This window comes from Bombina bombina, chromosome 8, assembly GCF_027579735.1.
Source record: "Bombina bombina isolate aBomBom1 chromosome 8, aBomBom1.pri, whole genome shotgun sequence".
Lineage (NCBI taxonomy): Eukaryota > Metazoa > Chordata > Amphibia > Anura > Bombinatoridae > Bombina > Bombina bombina.
Window position 1 is genome coordinate 109,184,716 of NC_069506.1, and position 20,878 is coordinate 109,205,593.

Consider the following 20,878-nt stretch of genomic DNA (forward strand, 5'->3'; position numbering starts at 1 on the left):
AAAACCCTACTTATGCATCTCAGGCACCTCAACACCATCTGAGTGCCTCTTCTCTGCTGCAGACAATAATGCTTGCAAAAAGAGAGCCAGTCTCAGTCAGGACCCAGGAACATATGGTCAAGTTGAAATTTTTGAATTTCAATGCAAACTTTCTGGAAGTGTGAATAACAGAATGTTATAAAAAACGATAGTCTACCTCTTTCTAGTTGTACCTCTTTTCAAAAACCTTGTGGTTTTGTTTTGCTTATTTATAAAATGGGTTCTGCTGCTTAAATATTGGACAAACAGTTGTGTTAATATAAAGTTTCAGTCTGAAGTTTATATGTAACACTTGGTTTGTGGATTTTATTTTAAATATAAGATTTTCTTTTTTTTTCCCGATTAATCGAAAAAAATCATCGTTTGATAAATCGATTATGAAAATAAACGTTAGTTACAGCCCTAATCAGATTGTCTTCTAATAGAGTTTTATTGCATGCTACACCTCTTTCCCTAATGGATCTTATGTATAAGAATAGTAAATAAATTAATTTTATATTAACATTATGACTATGGCTAGCCTTGTTGTCTGCAGACTCAAGCCTAGATTGGCTTCTCCAAATTAGGCAAGTGGTGGGTGGAGTTTGCCTAATAAAAACAGTTGCAGAAAACACGATTTTAATTTGTTTTAAAAATGTTTATATTTGGCTGATATGTTATTCTATAGCAAAACAACAGAAATGTCTTGTAATTACAAGGTCTTTACTCTCCCATTTAAGGGACATAGTCGACAAAACATGTATCATGCATATGAAGAAACAACAATTAGACACGTTTTATGGCAGACACTTTGGATGTTGTTCCATTTGTAAGGTTTAATTGTCGATCATTACATTTTACTCTTTTTTTTAGTGAGATTGTTTTATTTCAAGGAAAGGAGTTTTATGCAGCCAATGTTATTTGTGACTTCAACTGATTTAAAAGAAAAAGCAGAAAATAGAGAATCTTCTGCCTTGACCATAAGAAATTTAGTTTTTCTGATTTAGATATTCTGGTAGGAGAGAATTTTTTTTTTTGTTCGCCTCAGATTCCAAATCTGTCTCAACATGTTAATAGTCCCATTGCAAATATGTGTACAGTTAGATCGGGTGAAACGGTGTTTATATATATATATATATATATATATATATTGTATGAAATGGCTCAGAAAGTAAGCCTCAGGATTATAATCCTGATGTAAAGACAGGGGATACAGAACTCTTTTTAGAAAAAACACGCTCAATTCAATCATAATTTCAAAAGCGAGTTTTAATGGTGGGACGGCATAACTCCCCACATCCTGGAAATACAAACACAAACCAGAAAATAATAATCACAAATGCAAAAATGATTGCAAGTAGATAGAAATAGATAGTAAACCCTGCAATCACAATAGTGGGCCCACTAAAAAGAGTGCTGTATCCACTGTCTTTACATCAGGATTATAATCCTGAGGCTTACTTTCTGAGCCATTTCATACAATGTTTCATTTAAGGGTCTGCACCACAATGTCATTTAGACGTTTATAAAGGCTATTAAGTCTGTATATGAAATAAAGTATCTAATAGAAGCTCATATTGCCATTGCGTCCCCTCTGTATAGTTCTCGAATATATATATATACATTGTGTGGAGTAGAGTTTCAGAGCTCAGCGCACATAGAAGGGAGAAAAACAAAAACAAATTATGGTGCAGTATGTCAGTACTAGGCAAATAAGACACAAAAAGTGAGATAAAAATTGCTCACCTTATTAAACCTCAAACATGTGAGGTATGTTAGGTGCGTGGAGGGGATATAATCCCTATCTGTGGTAAAGATGTTCCTTGACTGGTGTGTAGTACTTTTTAGGAGAAAAAACGTGATATCCCTGAAGCAGATATGTGCTGGTTTTTCAAACAAACTTCTCCTCTCTGGAGTAAGGTAGAAAAACTTTATTTCTTGTTGTTGTTTTCTTCTTTCTTTTTACTGTATTCTTGAAAAGCTTCTCCTCTCTGGAGTATGGTATAAACTTTATGTATGCCAACCGGTTTGTACCCAGTTTACACACAGTGAGACCAATAATGGGTAATCTCTGCAGCACTCATGTGATGTATTTTAAAATGATGCTTACAGGGACACAGAGTGAAATATAAATAAAAACACTTTTATTTCGATGTCCAATAAAATAATAAACTGATGTCCTCTTTTTAAAGTCCAGATACAGGTAAGTATAAGGAGCAGTAGGGAAGGAAAGACTTTTACAGCTCAGAAAAAGAGAAACCTACTGGATTCATTGTTTAAATACATCCCTGTAAGCATCATTTTAAAACACATCACATGAGTGCTGCAGAGATCACTCATTATTGGTCTCACTGTGTGTAAACTGGGTACAAACCGGTTGGCATACATAAAGTTTATACCATACTCCAGAGAGGAGAAGCTTTTCAAGAATACAGTAAAAAAGAAGAAAACAACAACAAGAAATAAAGTTTTTCTACCTTACTCCAGAGAGGAGAAGTTTGTTTGAAAAACCAGCACATATCTGCTTCAGGGATATTAAGTTTTTTCTGCTAAAAAGTACTACACACCAGTCAAGGAACATCTTTACCACAGATAGGGATTATATCCCCTCCACGCATCTAACATACCTCACATGTTTGAGGTTTAATAAGGTGAGCAATTTTTATCTCACTTTTTGTGTCTTATTTGCCTAGTACTGACATACTGCACCATAATTTTGTTTTTGTTTTTCTCCCTTCTATGTGCGCTGAGCTCTGAAACCCTACTCCACGCCTTTTATTTTCACATTCCATTTGATGATAGTGGAATATTTAGAAACAAGCTGCCATTGAAATATATCAGGAGAAGCGATACAGCAAAATAAACATTTGCCACATACAGAGCGCAGATCAAGAAACTCCTAAGCACTACCCTTTACATATATATATATATACAGTATTTTTTTATTATTATTATTTTTAAGGGACATGAAATTTTAAAATGTTTATTTTGTGATTCAGATAGAGCACACACTTTATTAATTGAATTAGCTGTAATTCATTCAAATGTTATTCTTTGTTGAAGATATATCTAGATTCTCGTGCTCTTGATTGTATATAACATTCTTGCATAACTGCTGCCATATAGTGCTGCAGACTCCGGAGATTACCTTCCTGCTTTTCGACAAAGGATGCCAAGAAAACAAAGACATTTTGATAATAGAATTGGGGTTTTATGTCCCTTTAATTTGTTTCCCTTCAATTTCAACTCAATTTTTGTTGTTGAAGGAGTTTAGAAACTACAGTTTTGATGTACTGAAAGTTATTTGTTGAGCAATTCTTAAAGTAATTCACTTCATTGGTTTTTCTTCACAACAGATGGGTCCTTGAACTGGAATGTCTCAGAACATGCAGTTTCTCATATAAAGAAATACAGTGAAGAGGATGAAAGTGTATCACATATTTATGCAAATTATTCTGAAACAACCTATAATTATAATGACTTTAATTTACAAGAACACGAACAAACCATAAACAAAAGGAAAAAAGAATATAATTATTCTGAAGACTGCAATTTCCTTTCAACTGAAACAGACCTTGTAAACCATAGTTTCCTAAATAAGAAGAGTAATACAGAAGAAAAAAAATATTCTTGTTCTGATTGTGGGAAAAGTTTTACTCGACAGTCGCATCTTATTACACATCGGAATATTCATACGGGGGAAAAACCATTTTCATGTTCTCAATGTGGCAATTGTTTTACAGCAAAATCAAACCTTGTTCAACACCAGAAAATCCACACTGGAGAGAAACCATTTTCATGTTCTGTGTGTGGGAAATGTTTTACGCGGCAAGCGCATCTTATTACGCACCAGAAAACTCATACAGGAGAAAAACCATTCTCATGTTCTGAATGTGGAAAATGTTTTACAGAGAAAGCAACCCTTCTTAAACACCATAGAATCCATTTAGGAAAGAAACCGTTTTCGTGTTCCCAGTGTGGGGAATGTTTTCATTTTCAGTCACATCTTTCAAATCATATGAAAACTCATGCAGTACAGAAACCATTTTCATGTTCTGATTGTGGAAAATGTTTTAACTGGCAATCACAACTTATTGCCCATCAGAAAACTCATACAGGATAGAACTTTCATGGTCTTAATGGAGATATTGTTTACAGAGAAATTAAGCCTTATTAAGCACCAGAATATTCATACATAAAATGTAAGTGACATTTAAACTAAAAATCCTTAATTAATTTAATTAATGAACATGAATCATTGCAATATACGTTTATTATTTATTTTCCTTGCTTTTACTGTAAAATACCCCTGGAACTTGTTCTTCTTTCATGCCTAGTACAGAGGCTCGAGTTTATAGTGTGTATTTTAAGTATGCTGCAAATTGGTCCAGCTACACACTGTACAGTAGACGTGTATATATTTGTTTTGCAAATCAGGAGTATCTACATCATTACATGCAGGTGATGTTAGGGGGCGGAGCCACAAATAGTTTGCTCTACAATAGCCGTTATTGGAACAGCGGGACTGTTGAACGCAATCTACTACCATCTGTTAAGAGAAACGATCGTGGACAGTGTTGATTGACTGTATTATATCCGCACCCTTATACACACCATTTTGCACATTATATTGGCAGTATTTTATATATTTTATATGTTTTAATAAATATTTTTGCTTTTTTAACAGTAAATACTGTTTGCCTATCAGTATAAACATAGGTGTGCGCATCAAACAAAGCTGAATTAGCTCTGCTCCACATGAGTAGTGATTACCTTAGATCTTATCACACTTCGTTTCATATGGAATTGCACTATTGCACCATTTTTGCTAACAAAGTTACAGTTTAAAATACTTTTAAAGCATTTATTTTGTATGTAGATTTTTGCAGTTCAGTGATTAAAAGGACATTAAACTCAAAATGTCAATCCACATAAAATGAATAAAAAAAAAATTGCAATGCACTTTCATTATTTCTCCAACATAGGTGTGTCCGGTCCACGGCGTCATCCTTACTTGTGGGATATTCTCTTCCCCAACAGGAAATGGCAAAGAGCCCAGCAAAGCTGGTCACATGATCCCTCCTAGGCTCCGCCTACCCCAGTCATTCTCTTTGCCGTTGTACAGGCAACATCTCCACGGAGATGGCTTAGAGTTTTTTAGTGTTTAACTGTAGTTTTTCATTATTCAATCAAGAGTTTGTTATTTTCAAATAGTGCTGGTACGTACTATTTACTCAGAAACAGAAAAGAGATGAAGAATTCTGTTTGTATGAGGAAAATGATTTTAGCAACCGTAACTAAAATCCATGGCTGTTCCACACAGGACTGTTGAGAGCAATTAACTTCAGTTGGGGGAACAGTTTGCAGTCCCTTGCTGCTTGAGGTATGACACATTCTAACAAGACGATGTAATGCTGGAAGCTGTCATTTTCCCTATGGGATCCGGTAAGCCATGTTTATTACGATTGTAAATAAGGGCTTCACAAGGGCTTATTTAAACTGTAGACTTTTTCTGGGCTAAATCGATTGATTATTAACACATATTTAGCCTTGAGGAATCATTTTATCTGGGTATTTTGATATAATAATATCGGCAGGCACTGTTTTAGACACCTTATTCTTTAGGGGCTTTCCCAAAGCATAGGCAGAGTCTCATTTTCGCGCCGGTGTTGCGCACTTGTTTTTGAGAGGCATGGCATGCAGTCGCATGTGAGAGGAGCTCTGATACTTATAAAAGACTTCTGAAGGCGTCATTTGGTATCGTATTCCCCTTTGGGTTTGGTTGGGTCTCAGCAAAGCAGATACCAGGGACTGTAAAGGGGTTTAAAGCTTAAAACGGCTCCGGTTCCGTTATTTTAAGGGTTAAAGCTTCCAAAATTGGTGTGCAATATTTTCAAGGCTTTGAGACGCTGTGGTGAAAATTTGGTGAATTTTGAACAATTCCTTCATGTTTTTTCGCAATTGCAGTAATAAAGTGTGTTCAGTTTAAAATTTAAAGTGACAGTAACGGTTTTATTTTAAAACGTTTTTTGTACTTTCTGATCAAGTTTATGCCTGTTTAACATGTCTGAACTACCAGATAGACTGTGTTCTGAATGTGGGGAAGCCAGAATTCCTATTCATTTAAATAAATGTGATTTATGTGATAATGACAATGATGCCCAAGATGATTCCTCAAGTGAGGGGAGTAAGCATGGTACTGCATCATTCCCTCCTTCGTCTACACGAGTCTTGCCCACTCAGGAGGCCCCTAGTACATCTAGCGCGCCAATACTCCTTACTATGCAACAATTAACGGCTGTAATGGATAATTCTGTCAAAAACATTTTAGCCAAAATGAACCCTTGTCAGCGTAAGCGTGGCTGCTCTGTTTTAGTTACTGAAGAGCATGACGACGCTGATATTAATGTCTCTGAAGGGCCCCTAACCCAATCTGAGGGGGCCAGTGAGGTTTTGTCTGAGGGAGAAATTACTGATTTAGGGAACATTTCTCAGCAGGCTGAATCTGATGTGATTACATTTAAATTTAAATTGGAACATCTCCGCATTTTGCTTAAGGAGGTATTATCCACTCTGGATGATTGTGAAAATTTAGTCATCCCAGAGAAACTATGTAAAATGGACAAGTTCCTAGAGGTGCCGGGGCTCCCAGAAGCTTTTCCTATACCCAAGCGGGTGGCGGACATTGTTAATAAAGAATGGGAAAGGCCCGGTATTCCTTTCGTCCCTCCCCCCATATTTAAAAAATTGTTTCCTATGGTCGACCCCAGAAAGGACTTATGGCAGTCAGTCCCCAAGGTCGAGGGAGCGGTTTCTACTTTAAACAAACGCACCACTATTCCCATAGAGGATAGTTGTGCTTTCAAAGATCCTATGGATAAAAAATTAGAAGGTTTGCTTAAAAAGATGTTTGTTCAGCAGGGTTACCTTCTACAACCCATTTCATGCATTGTCCCTGTCACTACTGCCGCATATTTCTGGTTTGATGAACTGCTTAAGGTGCTCGATAGTGACTCTCCTCCTTATGAGGAGATTATGGACAGAATCAATGCTCTCAAATTGGCTAATTCTTTCACTCTAGACGCCTCTTTGCAATTGGCTAAGTTAGCGGCTAAGAACTCTGGGTTTGCTATTGTGGCGCGCAGAGCGCTTTGGTTGAAATCTTGGTCGGCTGATGCGTCTTCCAAGAACAAGCTACTAAACATTCCTTTCAAGGGGAAAACGTTGTTTGGTCCTGACTTGAAGGAGATTATCTCTGATATCACTGGGGGTAAGGGCCACGCCCTTCCTCAGGATCGGCCTTTCAAGGCAAAAAATAGACCTAATTTTCGTCCCTTTCGTAAAAACGGACCAGCCCAAGGTGCTACGTCCTCTAAGCAAGAGGGTAATACTTCTCAGGCCAAGCCAGCTTGGAGACCAATGCAAGGCTGGAACAAGGGAAAGCAGGCCAAGAAACCTGCCACTGCTACCAAGACAGCATGAAATATTGGCCCCCGATCCGGGACCGGATCTGGTGGGGGGCAGACTCTCTCTCTTCGCTCAGGCTTGGGCAAGAGATGTTCTGGATCCTTGGGCGCTAGAAATAGTCTCCCAGGGTTATCTTCTGGAATTCAAGGGACTTCCCCCAAGGGGGAGGTTCCACAGGTCGCAGTTGTCTTCAGACCACATAAAAAGACAGGCGTTCTTACATTGTGTAGAAGACCTGTTAAAAATGGGAGTGATTCATCCTGTTCCATTAAGAGAACAAGGGATGGGGTTCTACTCCAATCTGTTCATAGTTCCCAAAAAAGAGGGAACGTTCAGACCAATCCTAGATCTCAAGATCTTAAACAAATTTCTCAAGGTCCCATCGTTCAAGATGGAAACCATTCGAACTATCCTTCCTTCCATCCAGGAAGGTCAATTCATGACCACGGTGGATTTAAAGGATGCGTATCTACATATTCCTATCCACAAGGAACATCATCGGTTCCTAAGGTTTGCATTCCTGGACAAACATTACCAGTTCGTGGCGCTTCCTTTCGGATTAGCCACTGCTCCAAGGATTTTCACAAAGGTACTAGGGTCCCTTCTAGCGGTGCTAAGACCAAGGGGCATTGCAGTAGTACCTTACCTGGACGACATTCTGATTCAAGCGTCGTCCCTTCCTCAAGCAAAGGCTCACACGGACATTGTCCTGGCCTTTCTCAGATCTCACGGCTGGAAAGTGAACGTGGAAAAGAGTTCTCTATCCCCGTCAACAAGGGTTCCCTTCTTGGGAACAATTATAGACTCCTTAGAAATGAGGATTTTTCTAACAGAGGCCAGAAAAACAAAGCTTCTGGACTCTTGTCGGATACTTCATTCCGTTCCTCTTCCTTCCATAGCTCAGTGCATGGAAGTGATCGGGTTGATGGTGGCGGCGATGGACATAGTTCCTTTTGCGCGCATTCATCTAAGACCATTACAACTGTGCATGCTCAGTCAGTGGAATGGGGACTATACAGACTTGTCTCCGAAGATACAAGTAAATCAGAGAACCAGAGACTCACTCCGTTGGTGGCTGTCCCTGGACAATCTGTCTCAAGGGATGATGTTCCACAGACCAGAGTGGGTCATTGTCACGACCGACGCCAGTCTGATAGGCTGGGGCGCGGTCTGGGGATCCCTGAAAGCTCAGGGTCTTTGGTCTCGGGAAGAATCTCTTCTACCGATAAATATTCTGGAACTGAGAGCGATATTCAATGCTCTCCAGGCCTGGCCCCAGCTTGCGAGGACCAGGTTCATACGGTTTCAATCAGACAACATGACGACTGTTGCGTACATCAACCATCAGGGGGGAACAAGGAGTTCCCTAGCGATGGAAGAAGTAACCAAAATTATTCTTTGGGCGGAGTCTCACTCCTGCCACCTGTCTGCTATCCACATCCCAGGAGTGGAAAATTGGGAAGCGGATTTTCTGAGTCGGCAGACATTGCATCCGGGGGAGTGGGAACTCCATCCGGAAATCTTTGCCCAAGTCACTCACCTGTGGGGCATTCCAGACATGGATCTGATGGCCTCTCGTCAGAACTTCAAAGTTCCTTGCTACGGGGCCAGATCCAGGGATCCCAAGGCGGCTCTAGTGGATGCACTAGTAGCACCTTGGACCTTCAAACTAGCTTATGTGTTCCCGCCATTTCCTCTCATCCCCAGGCTGATAGCCAGGATCAAGCAGGAGAGGGCGTCGGTGATCTTGATAGCTCCTGCGTGGCCACGCAGGACTTGGTATGCAGATCTGGTGAATATGTCATCGGCTCCACCTTGGAAGCTACCTTTGAGACGAGACCTTCTTGTTCAGGGTCCGTTCGAACATCCGAATCTGGTTTCACTCCAGCTGACTGCTTGGAGATTGAACGCTTGATTTTATCGAAGCGAGGATTCTCAGATTCTGTTATCGATACTCTTGTTCAGGCCAGAAAGCCTGTGACTAGAAAGATTTACCACAAAATTTGGAAAAAATATATCTGTTGGTGTGAATCTAAAGGATTCCCTTGGGACAAGGTTAAGATTCCTAGGATTCTATCCTTCCTTCAAGAAGGATTGGAAAAAGGATTATCTGCAAGTTCCCTGAAGGGACAGATTTCTGCCTTGTCGGTATTACTTCACAAAAAGCTGGCAGCTGTGCCAGATGTTCAAGCCTTTGTTCAGGCTCTGGTTAGAATCAAGCCTGTTTACAAACCTTTGACTCCTCCTTGGAGTCTCAATTTAGTTCTTTCAGTTCTTCAGGGGGTTCCGTTTGAACCCTTACATTCCGTTGATATTAAGTTATTATCTTGGAAAGTTTTGTTTTTAGTTGCGATTTCTTCTGCTAGAAGAGTCTCAGAATTATCTGCTCTGCAGTGTTCTCCTCCTTATCTGGTGTTCCATGCAGATAAGGTGGTTTTACGTACTAAACCTGGTTTTCTTCCAAAAGTTGTTTCTAACAAAAACATTAACCAGGAGATTATCGTACCTTCTCTGTGTCCAAAACCAGTTTCAAAGAAGGAACGTTTGTTGCACAATTTGGATGTTGTTCGCGCTCTAAAATTCTATTTAGATGCTACAAAGGATTTTAGACAAACATCTTCCTTGTTTGTTGTTTATTCAGGTAAAAGGAGAGGTCAAAAAGCAACTTCTACATCTCTCTCTTTTTGGATTAAAAGCATTATCAGATTGGCTTACGAGACTGCCGGACGGCAGCCTCCCGAAAGAATCACAGCTCATTCCACTAGGGCTGTGGCTTCCACATGGGCCTTCAAGAACGAGGCTTCTGTTGATCAGATATGTAGGGCAGCGACTTGGTCTTCACTGCACACTTTTACCAAATTTTACAAGTTTGATACTTTTGCTTCTTCTGAGGCTATTTTTGGGAGAAAGGTTTTGCAAGCCGTGGTGCCTTCCATTTAGGTGACCTGATTTGCTCCCTCCCTTCATCCGTGTCCTAAAGCTTTGGTATTGGTTCCCACAAGTAAGGATGACGCCGTGGACCGGACACACCTATGTTGGAGAAAACAGAATTTATGTTTACCTGATAAATTTCTTTCTCCAACGGTGTGTCCGGTCCACGGCCCGCCCTGGTTTTTTTAATCAGGTCTGATATTTTATTTTCTTTAACTACAGTCACCACGGTACCATATGGTTTCTCCTATGCAAATATTCCTCCTTAACGTCGGTCGAATGACTGGGGTAGGCGGAGCCTAGGAGGGATCATGTGACCAGCTTTGCTGGGCTCTTTGCCATTTCCTGTTGGGGAAGAGAATATCCCACAAGTAAGGATGACGCCGTGGACCGGACACACCGTTGGAGAAAGAAATTTATCAGGTAAACATAAATTCTGTTTTTTTTTTCCTTTTCCTATAAATTAACCCATAAAGGGACATAATACCCAAATGTTGAAGCACTTGAAAGTGATGCTGCATAGCTGTAAAAAGCTGACTAGAAAATCCGTCACTTGTAAAAAAGGAAGATATTTTGCCTCAATTTTTCCTAAGTATTCACACCCCACTGTTAACAGACTTTAAGCAGCCAATCAGAACTTTAAAAGGAGTGAGCATTTGTCATGTGCAGGCACTGTCATGTTATTTTCCTATTCAGTTTAAAGGACTAGTGAATAAAGTAGAATTGCATAATAAACAAATGCATGATAACAAGACAGTGCAATAGCACTTAGTCTGAACTTCAAATGAGTAGTAGATGTTTTTCAGAAAATTTTCAGTTATGTCTATTTCTACCCCCACTGCATCCTGTGACAGCCATCAGCCAATCACAAATGCATATATGTATATTCTGTGAATTCTTGCTCAGTAGGAGCTGGTGACTCAAAAAGTGTAAATATAAAAAGACTGTGTACATTTTGTTAATGGAAGTAAACTGGAAAGTTGTTTAAAATTGCTGCTCTATCTGAATCATGAAAGTTTAATTTTGACTTGAGTGTCCATTTTAAAGGGGCAGTCTACTCCAGATATGTTAATTGTTTAAAAAGATAGATAATCCCTTTATTACCCATTCCCCAGTTTTGCATAACCAACACGGTTATATTAATATACTTTTTTACCTCTGTGATTACCTTGTATCTAAGCCTCTGCAGACTGCCCTCTTATTTCAGTTCTTTTGACAGACTTGCAGTTTAGCCAATCAGTTCCCTCTCATAAGTAATAAGTCCATGGGCGTGATCACAATGTTATTTATATGACACACATGAAGTAATGCCCTCTAGCTGTAAAAATATTTCAAATGCATTCAGATAAGAGGCGGCGTTCAAGGGCTTAGAAATTAGCATATGAGCCTACCTAGGTTTAGCTTTCAACTAAGAATACCAAGAGAACAAAGCAAATTTGATGATACAAGTACATTGGAAAGTTGTTTGAAATTGCATGCCCTATCTGAATCATGAAAGTTTGAAATCTCACGAGATCAAAGCAAAGCTTGACCTCTGTACTGCTGAAACTGATTGTCTTTTGATTGTTTTTGTTTTGTTTTTTTGTTTTCAACTTGCATTTGGTCAGCAGCTGAGTATAACTGTTCAGAAAGAACTTACTCTGGTGAGCTGAAGAAAGTTTGAGATGTTCAGGTGATATTTTCATGTCAGTTGTTTACAATTATGCTGGTGATTAAGTATATTAGTATTATGCCTCTTTAACATTGTAGTGTTCCAACTTCCTTCAGAAAGGCTGCAGTGCATTCCACCATGGAATGCAGAAATCTGACACGCCTACATGCTGCATATTGATTGGTTGATGTGTGCAGGAGCTGGTTTATTTCTGTCCCTAGCTGGCCACAGATGTGTCCCAGTCTTGAAAAACAATGTAAACAGAAAGAGAAGCAGTCTGCCAGAAACGAACAACAGCTCAATGGCTTGTTCTATGGCCCGTTTACCACCTGGGAGTAGCTTTTTTTGCCCAATTGTGCTTTTCACAGAGGAAAACTTTCCTGAAGAATATCAGTCTGATCCTGCCTAACAAGGTCAGTCAAGCCCCGAATTACCAGGTAATTCTCCTCTGAACAAGGGAAACGGCAACCCCAAACAATAGTTTTGCCCGCCCTTCTATGGGCCTCGTGAGTGAGAGGCAGTCATATCCCTATGAGCACATTGGGCAAGGAGTCGACATCTGGTTTCCCCTATCACCCTTAGGGAGACTTGGAATGCAGAAATCTGACACGCCTACATGCTGCATATTGATTGGTTGATGTGTGCAGGAGCTGGTTTATTTCCCTGGCTTGAAAAACAATGTGTATTTTACTTGCAACATGAGAATTGTAAATGCTTTTAAATGATTGATTTTTGCATGCACATCTTTTGCAATGCAGTACATAATGTCTGAGGCATAAATAAATAAAAAAAAAATTGATATTCCTTTGATTTCTAATATATACAGTGCATATATGGCATACATATACTCCACAAGACTCTCTTCTAGTTTTAAAAGCTTCAAGTGCTCCCTAAAGACTCTACTATTCAGGGATGCATACAACCTACACTAACCTTTCCTAATACCAGTTCCTCTCCTCCATTGCTATCCCCTGAACCCCCTTAGCATGTAAGCCTAAAAGTCCAGCTGTTTGTAGATCACCTTCTTAAGAGCTGACTACAACAGTGCAACTCTCGGCAGGGCCCTCTACCCATTTGATCTCTATAATTGTTTTGTGGTACTCCCCCTTTGTTTATAGCGCTGCATAATCTGTTGTTGCTCCACAAATAACCGATAATAATAATAATAATATATAAAAATCATTTTAATATCCCTTTACACATCAGAAGACGTATGCCATAGAGAAATATTTTATATGTTCCCAATGTGGGGGACGTTTCTACACAGAAAACAAGCCTTATTTTACATGAAAATGCTTATATGTGCACATTCATTTTTTTTGTATTGTGTGAATTTGTGAATATAATAATAAATGTTTTACCCATAAAACTTTATTACATGTGTTAAATACAGGTTTGTGGAATCATTGTTGTTATTTTCTTGTATTTGGTTTTTAAAGCTGATAATTTAGATCCTATTTCATATGGAGGTTTTCAATATATACAGATTACATTAAAACCTATTTATGCATTTTTAGTATTAGTGTTCTTAAATCCAGGCCTTTGAATTTCAAATGAACAGTTCGTTTTTGTTGTGACAGATTTAAAATAAATAAATAATAATAATCTTCCATCTTCCTGCTCCCTGTATCATGTGACAGCCATCAGCGAATCACAGACTCATATGTATACACAATGAACTCTTGCATATACTCAACATGGTGTTTTACAGTGAATATAAAAAATGTGCACAGTTTAAATACACAATGGAAGTACATTGGAAAGTTGTTTTTTTTTCTTTGTATTGCATTCTCTGTCTGAATCATGAAAGTTTAATTTTGACTTTAGTGTCCATATTAAAGGGACAGTCTACTCAGGAATTTGTATTGTTTAAAAAGATAGATAATGCCTTTATCACCCATTCCCCAGTTTTCCATAACCAACACAATGATATTAATATACACTTTTACCTCTGTGATTATCTTGTATCTAAACTTCTACAGACTGCCCCCTTATCTCAGTTCTTTTGACAGACTTGCATTTTAGCCAATCAGTGCCCTCTAACAACTCCACTGGCATGAGCACACTTTTATCTATATGGCACACATGAACTCATGCCCTGTAGCTGTGAAAAACATGTCAAATGCATTCAGATAAGAGGCGACCTTCAAGGGCTTATACATTAGCATATGAGACTACATAAGTTAAGCTTTCAACTAAGAATACCAGAAGAACAAAGCAAATGTGATGATAAAAGTAAATTAGAAAGTTGTTTAAAATTACATGTCCTATCTGAATCATGAAAGTTTATTTCTCTTGTAAGGTGTGTCCACGGATTCATCCATTACTTGTGGGATATTCTCCTTCCCAACAGGAAGCTGCAAGAGGATCACCCACAGCAGAGCTGTCTATATAGCTCCTCCCCCAACTTCCACTCCCAGTCATTCTCTTGCAGCTCTCGACAAGGCTAACGGCTAAAAATTCAGGTTTTGCTATTCAGGCGCGTAGGGCGCTATGGCTTAAATCCTGGTCAGCTGATGTGACTTCAAAGTCTAAACTTCTCAACATTCCCTTCAAAGGATAGACCCTATTCGGGCCTGGACTGAAGGAGATCATTTCTGACATCACTGGAGGAAAAGGTCACGCCCTTCCTCAAGACAGGTCCAACAAATTAAGGACCAAACAGTCTAGTTTTCGGCCCTTTCGAAACTTCAAGAGTGGCGCAGCTTCAACTTCCTCTAACACAAAACAAGAGGGAACTTTTGCCCAGTCTAAGCCGGTCTGGAGACCTAACCAGGCTTGGAACAAGTGGAAACAGGCCAAAAAGCCTGCTGGTGCCTCTAAGACAGCATGAAGGAGCAGCCCCCGATCCGGAAACGGATCTAGTAGGGGGCAGACTCTCTCTCTTCGCCCAGGCTTGGGCAAGAGATGCCCAGGATCCCTGGCATTGGAAATTGTGTCCAAGGGTTATCTTCTGGAATTAAAACCTCTCCCCCAAAAGGGAGATTTCATTTCTCACATTTATCTGCAAACCAGATAAAGAGAGAGGCATTCTTACATTGTGTCCAAGACCTCCTAGTTATGGGAGTGATCCACCCAGTTCCGCAGGAGGAACAGGGGCAGGGCTTCTATTCAAATCTGTTTGTAGTTCCCAAGAAAGAGGGAACATTCAGACCAATCTTAGATCTCAAGATCTTAAACAAATTTCTCAGAGTACCATCCTGGCACCAAGAATCTTTACAAAGGTTCTAGGGTCCCTCCTAGCGGTCCTAAGGCCGCGGGGTATAGCAGTAGCCCCTTACTTAGACGACATTCTGATACAGGCGTCGACTTTTCAAATCGCCAGGTCCCATACGGACATTGTTCTGGCATTTCTGAGGTCCCATGGGTGAAAGGTGAATGAAGAAAAGAGTTCTCTATCACCTCTAACAAAAGTTTTATTCCTAGGGACTCTGATAAATTTGGTAGAAATGAAGATTTACCTAACGAAGGCCAGATTGTCAAAACTTCTAGACTCTTGCCGTGTTCTTTATTCCACTTCTCGTCCTTCAGTGGCTCAGTGTATGGAAGTAATCGGTTTAATGGTAGCGGCAATGGACATAGTACCGTTTGCCCGCCTACATCTCAGACCGCTGCAACTTTGCATGCTCAGTCAGTGGACTGGGGATTACACAGATTTGTCCCCTCTACTAAATCTGGATCAAGAGACCAGGGATTCTCTTCTCTGGTGGCTATGTCAGGTCCATCTGTCCAAGGGGATGAGCTTCCGCAGGCCAGATTGGACTATAGTAACAACAGATGCCAGCCTTCTGGGCTGGGGTGCAGTCTGGAACTCCCTGAAGGCTCAGGGCTCATGGACTCAGGAGGAGGCACTCCTTCCGATAAACATTCTGAAACTAAGAGCGATTTTCAATGCCTCAGCTAGCTGGGGTCAGGTTCATCGGATTTCAGTCGGACAATATCACGACTGTAGCCTACATCAACCACCAGGGGGGGGGGGGAACAAGGAGTTCCCTAGCAATGTTGGAGGTTTCAAAGATAATTCTATGGGCAGAGGTTCACTCTTGCCATCTATCTGCTATCCATATCCCAGGAGTCGAGAACTGGGAGGCGGATTTTCTAAGTCGACAGACTTTTCATCCGGGAAAGTGGGAACTCCATCCGGAGGTATTTGCTCAGTTGATTCAACTTTGGGGCAAACCAGAACTGGATCTCATGGCGTCTCGCCAGAACGCCAAGCTTCCTTGTTATGGGACCAGGTCCAGGGACCCCAAGGCAACGTTGATAGATGCTCTAGCAGCGCCTTGGTCCTTCAACCTGGCTTATGTGTTTCCACCGTTTCCTCTGCTCCCTCGTCTGATTGCCAGGATCAGGCAGGAGAGAGCTTCGGTGATTTTGATAGCACCAGCTTCCTGTTGGGAAGGAGAATATCCCACAAGTAATGGATGAATCCGTGGACTGGATACACCACATGAGAAATACATTTATCAGGTAAGCATAAATTTTGTTTTTTGACTAGACTGTTCATTTAATTCCAGCTTTAGGAAGCTCCCTCAGTATATAGCTTAAATTTTGTAAGTGTTACACTTACACATGGTGGTATAAACAAACACAAGCTTTGTATTTCACTACATTCAACATGGCAATTATTATGTAGCTATTTATGCGCCACCACCCTTGATTCTCAGTCTGAAATGTTTGCTACCTGTTTCTTAGGGCCTGATTATTTAAAGCTTTCTGGTTTGGAAAGATTCTATAAGATGCCTTATTAGTATTAAAGGGACATTCCAGCCGAAATTGGAATCCACATGATTACATTTTAGTATTGAATAGAAGTGACCATATTGCTGCTTTAATAAGGGACACATATGAAAAACACATATGTCAGGGTTATTATACAAAACATTTCTTTAAACATCCCTGAAAACAGCCCTGACATATGTATTTTTCATATGTGTCCCTTTTTAAAGCGGCAATATGATCACCCTAATACATGTATTAGCAAAAATGCTTCTAATAAAATTATAGCTGTTTCAAAAGTGTATTTAAGTATGCACCGTGCACCAGCATTTTAAAAACAGCACTTGCTCAGAGAGCCTAAAATGGTTGTACCATCTGGCAACGACTCCAATTTTGTAATTGCTAACATGGTACAAGCCCCACTGGTGCTCTGAGCAGCTGCAGTATTTAAAATGCTGGTGCACTAATATCTAGCTATTCTTCACATGCACGTGCAAAGAAAAATGTTAACACTAAAACAGCAATAACTTTTACTACAAGCATTTTTGCCAATACATGTATATTGCAAATATGTTTCTATTCAAAGATGTAATTAATCTATGTGCATTTAGATTTTGACTGGATTGTCCCTTTAAATGCAATTTTTACCTTAGATACTGTGTATCTCGTTAAAGAAAGACTCTTACTTTACAATATATTACACAGTAAAATAAGATGATGATTTCTGCAAGTTTTTGAGAATCAAGCCCCAAATAAGAAATTTAATCAGATTTGCTTTTCAACATGATTTGGTTGTTTACAGAGGATAGCTAACAAGTTCCATAAATCATATGTTTTTGCTTTAGACATACAACTGTCAATTCCATACTCTAACTTGTGTTTTAGTGAAGATTATTGAGTGCAGATTATGTGAGTGGTATGAAAAAAAAATATAAAAGAGCCTTAAATATTAAAACAATTATTTGACAACTCTTTAGACACAACTTAGGTTTTCTCTTTTTAAAGCTGGTCGTTTTCTACTAACACCATTACAGTTATCTATATGGGCCCTAAAATTTGTGACTCAACTCGACGCCCAGAACAGTTACCCCCCTACCAGCCACATAGCTAAATTGTGTGTCACAATATTTTGTTTTGTACTCTACTGTTAACTTTATGTATGGGCAAATGTTGTTCTATGTATTAAATAATTTTGCTGTTAAAAAAAATAAAAAAAATATTAAAACAATTATAAATGCACTCTACTAAACTGATAATAGAATTATAAAGAGACTTCCTAAAACTGTTAATCATAATTTTCTTCTTAATTGGAAAGATTCCACAGCTGCATTCATTACTTTTGGGAAATAAGAACCAAAGGCTTAAATACTCCTCCCACTCCCCTCATCCCCCAGTCATTCTTTGCCTTTCGTCCGAGGAGGTTGGCAGAGAAGTGTCAGAATTTATTTTGTCTCTTATGGAGGGTCCACAACAGCAAGAGTCCACAGCACCAAATAAAGAGGAAAAGTTCTTGTCTTTATGTCATTTATTTTCTTTTAGCTTACAAAAAGCATGTAGGCACACAGCAGCAAACAAAAGCAATGTTTCGGTCTATTTACCCTTAATCATGCTAATCATGAATAGCCCGAAACGTTGCTTTTGTTGCCTCCTCCTGGTGACCAGGTTCTTATTTCTGAAAAGTAATGAATGCAGCTGTGGACTCTTTCCATCAGAAGAAAAGAAAATTATCAGGTAAGCATAATTTATGTTATTAAATTAAACTGTGTTACTGCCTTCAGGAAAAATGTTTTTTCATTTTGTAAATCCACAGGTTCAGTTTAGGATAATTTCTCAACTAAGCTAATAAGGGAGGTTCTTATTCTGTACCTGCTGGTAATATTTTGAGAAAAAAAAGGTTTAAAGCTTTTTTTATGTTTAATATGCTGTCTCAGTTTTTTCTGCACTTTCTTGGTTTGTCCTACATATATTGCAATGCATTTCTCATTGATATATTTGTTTTTTTTATTAGGACTTTTCAATAAATAAAAAGGCATAATTTTCTTTTCTTCTTTTTTTTTTAATTAAAATTATCCAACAATTCTTCCTTGCAACCTACAACGTTTTTACATCTTTAAAACATGATTTTGTTATAGTATTGATAAAGTATTTTAATGTGATATTTTATTAAAAATTTTAATAAAATGAACTTTCTTATGAAACAGACCCTTCCCTTCTCGCAACTAAATTAAATGACAGAAATAAGAGAAATGTTCTCCAAATTGTTGTAGCTATTTCACTAGTATTTTTAGTTGTCTCTATTTGACGCAACATTAAGATAAATCTCCTTGTTAGTAAAAGGGCATTTTTTTTTAAATGTAGAACTGAAACAAAAAACAGTTCCTTTAATTCTTGGTCAGGCTTACAGATTCTTTTCTTGACCACCAATACAAAGTTAGGAGTTGACCTTATCTGCAAAATAAATGTTATCTTCCAGTTTGAATTCATAAACGGCTAGATTACGAGTTTTGCGTTATGAGTATAACGCTGCTTTTTCACTACCGCTGCTTGTATGTACAGCTGTACCGCACACTTTTTTGGGCCTTCACGCAACATAACTACCGCACCTTTCAAAAAGTAATTTTTCAATGGGACTTCCATAGCGCCGGTATTACGAGTTTGCCTGTCAGGCCAAAAAGTGAGCGGTACAGCCCATAACTACAAGATCCGTATTGTCATCTGAAAGTCAGTAGTTATGGGTTTTACGTTACAAAGCTGTAGCATAAAACTCATAACTAAAATGTTACAAAGTACACTAACACCCATAAACTACCTATTAACCCCTAAACCGAGGCCCTACCGCATCGCAAACACTAAAATACATTTTTTAACCCCTAATCTGCCGCTCCGGACATCGCCGCCACTATAATAAACATATTAACCCCTAAACCGCCGCAGTCCCGCATCGTAAACACTAGTTAAATATTATTAACCCCTAATCTGCTGTCCCTAACATCGCCACATCCTACATTACTGTTATTAACCCCTAAGCTGCTGCCTCCAAAATCGCCGCAAGCTAACTACACTTATTAACACCTAATCTGCTGCCCCCAATGTCGCCGCCACTATACTAAAAATATTAACCCCTAAACCTAACCCTAAGTCTAACCCTAACGTTACCCTAACACCCACTAACTTTAACATAATTAAAATAATTCCAAATAAAAATTACAATTAATACCTAAATTATTCCTATTTAAAACTAAATAAATACTTACCTGTAAAATAAAACCTAAGCTAGCTACAATATAACTAATAGTTACATTGTATCTATCTTAGGTTTTATTTTTATTTCACATGTAAGTTTGTATTTATTTTAACTAGGTAGACTAGTTAGTAAATAGTTATTAACTATTTACTAACTACCTAGTAAAAATAAATACAAATTTTCCTGTAAAATAAAACCTAACCTGTCTTACAATTAAACCTAACATTACACGGGGGGCGGAGCCAGCAGCACACATGAATGGACTCATTTTTTCAGAGCTCCAGTTACAATTGCCCTAAAAACAATCAGATTTGGATACAAATTAAATCCTCTATGTTAGGGGGACTTCTTGTTGGACTCCTAACTGACACCCAGAGAAAGCTGAGTTTCCCACAGATACAACAACATCAAGGTGAGACCGGAGCTCCGTTTTGCAGCTGTATAGACGGTAGCCATTTTGTCTCCCTCATGGGTCTGCACTAGATATGGAGAACGCTCACCAATTACCAATTGGATGAAGACTTCTCCCGGCTGGATGAGGATGGATGTCCAGTCTTCAAAAACTGTAAGTGAATCTTCGGGGGTTAGTGTTGGGTTTTTAAGGGTTTATTGGGTGGGTTTTATCTTTAGATTAGGAACTTTGGGCACCGTAAAAGAGCTAAATGCCCTTTTAAGGGCAATGCCCATTCAAATGCCCTTTTCAGGGCAATGGGGAGCTTAGGTTTTTTAGGTAGGTTTTTATTTGGAGGGGTTGGTTGTGTGGGTGGTGGGTTTTACTGTTGGGGGGTTGTTTGTATTTTTTTTTTTACAGGTAAAAGAGCTGATTTCTTTGGGGCAATGCCCCGCAA

The 20,878-nt window shown here is 39.0% G+C and overlaps 1 protein-coding gene across 3 annotated transcripts in view; it reads left to right on the forward strand.

The window, feature by feature from the left end:
• The window catches only part of LOC128638504 (oocyte zinc finger protein XlCOF8.4), a 149,162-nt gene that overhangs the window by 117,362 nt on the left and 10,922 nt on the right, over nt 1-20,878 (forward strand). For 2 of the 3 annotated variants that reach the window (XM_053690493.1, XM_053690494.1), the window contains exon 9: nt 3,375-4,709. The exons of the other annotated variant lie outside the window; for it this stretch is intronic. In XM_053690493.1, the coding sequence (XP_053546468.1) occupies nt 3,375-4,141 (767 nt within the window). In that variant the 3' untranslated portion in view covers nt 4,142-4,709. Of the gene's footprint in view, nt 1-3,374; nt 4,710-20,878 lie in introns of those variants that run through there. 3 annotated transcript variants of the gene reach the window in all.